A 7,120-nucleotide genomic window follows, 5' to 3' on the forward strand; every position below is an offset into this window, starting at 1 on the left:
TTTGGGATAATGCAGTAATGAAAAATTATCATAAACGGGGATGGCAAAAAAAAAAAAACAAAAAAAATCCCGGTGACGTCTCTTCATTTATCTAAGAAGTTAAAGTGCGTCATCGGGTTTTTGTTATTGTTTTTTGCCATCCACGTTTATGGTAATGCTCACTGAACTGTATTTACCGACTATAAACGTTCATGGATACACACAGTTTTGTGTGTTGGTCCGTTATACTTCGGATGGCAAATGTTATGAGCTTTTAGCCAAGCGCTTACTATCTATAGATAGTATGCAGATGGACGTCACTCAGGCCTTTGTTATTGTTTTTGCCATTCGCGTTTGTGAGTTTTTTCCTAAACTGTTTTAAACCCAGACTATAAAGTTCATGGTTACGCAGGTTTCTGTGTTGGTCCGTTCTACTTCGGATGGAAATGTTGTGAACTCCTTGGCCAAGCGACTACTATCTATAGGGTGACCGGCGAGATGGTGATTCCCCAGCGACATCTATAGATAGTATGCATGGCTAAGAAGTTTTAACTTTTGCCATCCGGAAGTTATAACGGACCAACACACATACTGTGTGTAATCATGAACTTTTATATTTGGGTTAATAGTTTAGTGAGAACAAACTCACAAACGGGATGGCAAAAAAAACAATAACAAAGGCCGAGGGGACGGTCATCTGCATACTATTAGATTGAAGCCCTAGTGATTCCCCCATACAATAAATGAATTATTAGAGTGCCCGATGAGGGAAGCTTTTTTATTATTTTATTTTTAATAGTTTGTTTTTTGCAATGTATGAAAATTTTACTCAAGAGCAATGTTGTTGTTTTGCATTTTTAAAAAAAAATTCGAATTTTATCTATAGCCTTTTAATAGCCTTCAACAGTCGTGACGTCAATCTCTCGAAATGACACATAGTAACTTACTAACTGGTTCTAAATTATCGGAACAATGGCGGACGCCCTGATGACATACTTCTCTGACGAGTATAAAAGGGTATCCGGAGTAGAAAAACATTATGAATCTGATCATGTTTCGACTTTTATACATTCTGATCACACGACATGTGAAAAACTTCTAGCCAGCAAGAAGAATAAAAAGGACCGATTTTCATTCTTTAGAACCAAGCTGCTCGTTGCTGGGCGACGTGACATCAGACTATTGAATCCAATTTGGCTGTTTTATCGTTCCAACGCTGACCTCAAGGTTAGCACCTACGTCATCGATGCATCGCATCGACATTCAAAAGTATTATCCTTAGACTCTGACCACCTTGAAACGCTAATCTTTTTTTTTTTAATATCGACTGGACTAGGAAAATGGGGCTCACTGGTACGGTCTTTGCTTCCTACCTGAAAGGTATCGAGTTCAATTACCCGCCGCTGCGTTGTCTAGCCTTGAGCAAATCACCTAGCCCTAGCTCACTTTGCGGCGCTGCTCTGCGGCTGACGCCTGGGTTATTCCAGTCTTCCCTTGGAATAGACCCTAAAGACAAATTCCCCCATTGGGGATGAATAAAGGCAATCCCCAACGTCAATTTAGACGCGGGACTCTCATCAATATTATACATGTATACAATCATCTGTAATCAATCTTGTCAGTAACTAAATAGACCAATCAATATCTAAACGGAAGATTGTTACAGATAAATAAAATATTAATAATATATAAATAATAAAATAATATAAATAGATAAATAATAAATAGGATAATAAATAATAATAATAAATGAATAGATAAATAATTAAATAATAATAAATAAATAAATAATAATAATAAATAAATAATTAATAATAAATAAATAAATAATAAATAAATAACAAATAGATAAATAATAAATAATAAATAAATAACAAATAGATAAATAAATAAATAAATAAATATATAAATAGACATGCACTTTAATTTACAAGTCTTATAACTCACATTGTTCATGTTTTCATCTTATATTTTTAACGAGAGAGTGAAAATGGAGAGGCTTCGTATGGGAACAAAACAGACAATGGACGTTTCGGGTACAAACCCTTCGTCAGCACAACAATACACAAATTAACGTGGAAAACAAATAAAATAAAATGCAAACTAACTTGTATCGTCTGTACTCCCCACCTTGTTTTTGTAGTTTCCATACTACTTATTCTATAAAAATGTATCCTACTCTTCCTCCTCCTCCTTCTTCTTCTTCATCATCATTATCATCATCATCATCATATTCTTCTTCTTCTTCTTCTTCTTCTTCCTTCTTCTTCTTCTTCTTCTTCTTCTTCTTCTTCTTCTTCTTCTTCATCATCATCATCATCATCATCATCATCATCATCTATCATTTCCGTCAAAACCAAGACTGGTTTCCATAAGTTACCCATGACCCAAATATGGCGCTGTATGACTTCGTTCAGCCTGCCACCATATCGTGCTCCGTAATAAAATATCTACAATCTTGCAAATTCCACGGACGAAAAAGATTCATTAACCTCAAACGACACACTTCCCTTACACGCTCCAAACCAATAATGTAATTTATCATACACACAGAGAAGATCGAACACAAAAAAAAAAGTGAAATGAATCATGACCTGACCTTTCAGCGAGGGTCCGTGACCTAGATACTCTACAACCTAAAAAAGTTGACACACTTCCCTCTCAGTCCCTATTCTTTTTGTTAGCTTTCTGGGGAGGAAAAAAAAAGTTTATAAATTCTAACTAGGTCACGCAGGGAGCGGACTGTCATATTCCCTTTTTTTTTTTTTTTAATGTTCATGGGATAATGTATTTAGCGAGGGGGAGGTGGGGGGGGGGGGGTACTACTACTACTACTACTACTACTACTATCATCATCATCATCTTCATCTTCATCATTATTGTTATTATTGTTATCATTATTACTATGTCTTATTATTATCATCGTTATTATCATCATCGCCATTTTTATTATTATTAAAAATAAGCTCAGCGGCAGGTAAACATTTCATGTCGATATCTTCCCAGGCTTGTTTTCGTTGATCCTTGATGTGAGATTCTGGGTTCTTTGAGTCCCAAACAAGGGGCCGGTCTCTCACAAATTATTCAATAACTTTATTTTTGTTGTCGTCCATCTTGACCACATGGGTCACACAAAAAACGAGCAATGCTACAAACGGCGACATGCTAGTTTTTTTTTGTTTTTTGGAGGGGGGGGGGGGGGGTTGTTACGTCTGTGTTGTGCTGCCTATGGAGGGAGCTTCTACAATTTCTTGTTGTTCGTTCGTTTGTCTTGTGTGTTTACTTTTGTGAGTCATTCTTATTATATCACTAAATACTATCAATCAGATCATAAATTTCAATAACTTTATGTCTTTTGTCGTTCATACTGACAAGACCCAACCCCCCCCCACACACACACACACACACACAAACAAACAAACAAAACAAAAAGAAAAAAAAGAAAGAAAAAAACAAACATTGGAGACAGGCCAGTTTTGTGTCGTATGGTCTATGGAGAGGGGTTTATCTAATTTCTTGTTGTTATTAGGTTTGTTTGTTTCATGTGTTGTGTGGTGTGTGCTCGCCGTGTGTGGTCTATGGAGGGTCCGCCTCAGAAACGTTTGAAATTACACATAGTTCTCTCTGCTGGTTCTATAGATAGTTGGACGTTGACGTCACTCAGGTTTTTGTTAGTTTTTTTTTTTTGCCATCCGCGTTTATGAGTAATTCTCACTAAAATGTATTAACCTGACTATTAACGATCATGGTTACACAAAAAAATTTGTGTGTCGGTACGTTATACTTCCGGATGGCAATGTTGTGAGCTCCTTAGACAAGCGCATACTATCTATTGATCAAGCTGTAGTGTAGAACAGTGGATATTTTACTAAGACACATACCATCGATAGTAAATCCTGTGTAGTTTGCGAGCCATGTCAACTAATCACTGCCATTGTTGACATTGGCTGTCCGAGAGGCGTGGTTATCTAAGTGTCTTTTAATACCTAAGTTATTATCGTTGTAAGTAGGTCGAGAGCAGGCTGATTTGTGTGTGTGTGTGTGTGTGTGTGTGTGTGTGTATATGTGTGTGTGTATTTGTGTGTGGGGGGGGGGGGGTGAAGGGGGGGGGGATGAAAAATGTTTATTTTTCTAACGGCTTATCGAAAATTTAAATTTACAATATATTTTAAGTCCTAAGCGCTGAACGTTCTACCAATCCATCCATCCATCCATCCATCCATCCAGCCATCCATCCATCCAGCCAGCTAACCTTTTCATCCTTCCTTCCATCAATTTCTGCTACCGGAATGTTTTTTATTGACATCCACTTGACCTAGAAAGCCGGAGAAACTCTGCACGAGAGTATAATCCGGGCACCCAGCCTTTGACATGGTTAACTAGGTCACGAGAGTGAGTGATAACGGGGGGTGGGATGTGGAAGAAAATAGGAAATATAACAGGGGGAGGGGATGGATTTTTTTTTAAAAAGAAAAGAAAAAACAACAGAAAATAAGAACCGGCTGTTATGTTATGTTGACTCATCGGCTTTTTATTTTTTAGGTTGATTGATTGATTGAAATCACCACCACCACCACCAGCACCACCAGCACCACCACCACCACTACCACTTCCAACGCTACCAATTATCAAAGCAATCAGTCGTGAGTCGTTTGAGTTGAGCCCCAATAATAACAACCATCGAGTTTGAGGACCAATTTTCCTTCAGTTACTCGGAGAATGAAAAGTAAACTTGAAAGGTCGATTCAGGCAGAGCCAGCCGTCAAGCCTCGTCCATTACGACAGAGTTGATTTTGTTTTGTTTTTTTTCTTTCTTCCTCATCCGAGTGAGTGTGCGTGCTGTAGCACTGATAAGCCTACCCAATGCCGGTGTGTGTAGCACGCCAGAATGACTCTATCGCCAAAAAGACTCTAGGGTTAAATTGGCGTACGCGAGGCTAACTCTAGAGTCTGCCTTGCGTACGCCAATTTAACTCTAGTCTTTTTTGAAACCATCCTAAAATTTGACTTTTCCTTATTACCGACAATTTTTTTTTAATTAAAAAAAAGTACAAAACACCAGCTTACAAGTAAGAGATGAATTCACAGTATTTCCCAAAAAGATTTTGTTTAATCTAGTGCTGACACGGTAGTTTCGGTGTACCACGCGAGAATGACTCTACTACCAAAAAAAGACTCTAGAGTTAAATTGGCGTACGCGAGGCTAACTCTTGAGTCTGTCTCGCGTACGCCAATTTAACTCTAGAGTCTTTTTGGCGATAGAGTCATTCTGGCGTGCTACACCGGTTCTCGAGTTTGAGTTACCAGCCACCGCAGATGAGTATTGTAGGACCAAATAATAATTGAGAGAGCACAGGATGATAAACGTTTTATCCTTGTGGAAAAAACACATAATTTCATATCGATGCCACGCGTTGAGATAAAATACTAACAACATCCGCCAGTCGGATTTAAGATACCAGCACACAAAGCTGTGTGTAACCTACAACGTTTTTTGTCTGATTGATATAATTTAGTGAGAACTAATCACTATCAGATTGTCTAAAAATAATAACACAGAGACAAGTGACGTCAGCTTTGTTCCTTCATTCAATATTTACAAAATGGCTTGGGAGTGAATTGGTTTATCTGTCAATTGGATTCAATAGTCTGATGTCACGCCGCCCGGCATTGGCGGCCATCGTGGTTCTAAACAAAGAAAATCGGTACTTCATGCTTACTAGAACTTTTCATATGTGTTGTGATCAGAATGTGTAAAAGTCAAAACATGATCAGATTTATAATGTTTTTCCCCCTCTGGATACGCTTTTATGCTCGTCGGAGAAATATTTCATAAGGGCGTCCGCCATTGTTCCGATAGCCAGTTAGTAAGTTACCATGCGTCATTACGAAGGAAGTGACGTAACGACTGTTGAAAAAGCGTATTAGTATTGGGTTTTAATCGTTGAAAATGGATACAGGAGTAAAACAACAGCTTGTATGATCACATAGGTATTAAGTGTCACTTTATCATTTTGTAGAGATATATAATGACATTATATTTATATATCATTTCGTATTATGAAATGGTAGCCTTATCGTGTGAAACGGCTGAAACATGGCATTCAATGAATATGATATTTAAATTGTTGTTTACATATTGAAGTTAGACTTTTAGAAGACAAAGTAATAAATGATGATATAAATATAAAGAAATAATAGATGAATAAATATTGATTTAAATATGAATGATAAAGAAATACATAAATAATTCACACATCAAGGTTTTGATTAGTCACAATAACAATCGCTGCTCATATATATATATATATATATATATATATATATATATATATATATAGAGAGAGAGAGAGAGAGAGAGAGAGAGAGAGATGGATAGATAGAGAGAGAGATAGATAGATAGAGAGAGAGAGAGAGAGAGAGAGAGAAAGAGATGGATAGATAGAGAGAGATAGAGAGAGATAGATAGATAGATAGATAGAGAGAGAGAGAGAGAGAGAGAGAGAGAGAGAGAGAGAGAGAGAGCAAGCACACTGATAAGATGCATTTTTTTTCGGCCAGGAACATTTTATTTCAAATATTGATGACTAAATTGACAATACAAAATTATGTCAATAAATTCTTAATCCAAATTTTTAAACCCGAGATTTCAAATAAGTCACAAGTCTAAGAAATAATGCCAAATTGGGGGTCATCTTAATTCAATGAAAATTGTATTTTAAAAATTTTGGCCAACATGAAAAACACGTTTTGAATGTAAGCACAGCCGACTTAAATTCATAGCCTGACCGTGAACTTTTTTTGCCTGACACTGACCAAAAAATGACGTCAAAAGACAAGTCTTTGGCCACAAAAAAAAAAAAAAAACAAAAACAAAAAAACAGATCGTGAGTTGTATTAAATAGATGACGTCACTCAGGTCTTTGTTATTGCTTTTTGTCAACCGCGTTAATGAGTAATTCTCACTAAACTGTATTAATCAGACTATAAACGTTTAAGGTCACACATAGTTTTGTGTGTTGGTCCGTTATACTTCCGGATGGAAATGTTGTGAGCTTCTTAGCCAAGCGCATACTATCTATATGTTAACGATGGCTACGATCTGACACTGTACCCCCCCCCCCCCCCCCAAAAAAAAATA

The 7,120-nt window shown here is 36.9% G+C and overlaps 1 protein-coding gene across 1 annotated transcript in view; it reads left to right on the forward strand.

Moving 5' to 3' along the window:
• The window catches only part of LOC144971891 (uncharacterized), a 10,050-nt gene extending 5,520 nt beyond the window's left edge, over positions 1-4,530 (forward strand). The window contains exon 6 of the mRNA XM_078912964.1: positions 4,522-4,530. Coding sequence (XP_078769090.1) covers positions 4,522-4,530 — 9 coding nt within the window. The remainder of the gene's footprint in view (positions 1-4,521) is intronic.
• Positions 4,531-7,120: the final 2,590 nt, after the last annotated feature.

This window comes from Berghia stephanieae, chromosome 4 (assembly GCF_034508935.2).
Source record: "Berghia stephanieae isolate SIO BIC M18660-M18661 chromosome 4, UCSD_Bste_1.3, whole genome shotgun sequence".
NCBI classification, from domain to species: Eukaryota; Metazoa; Mollusca; class Gastropoda; order Nudibranchia; family Aeolidiidae; genus Berghia; species Berghia stephanieae.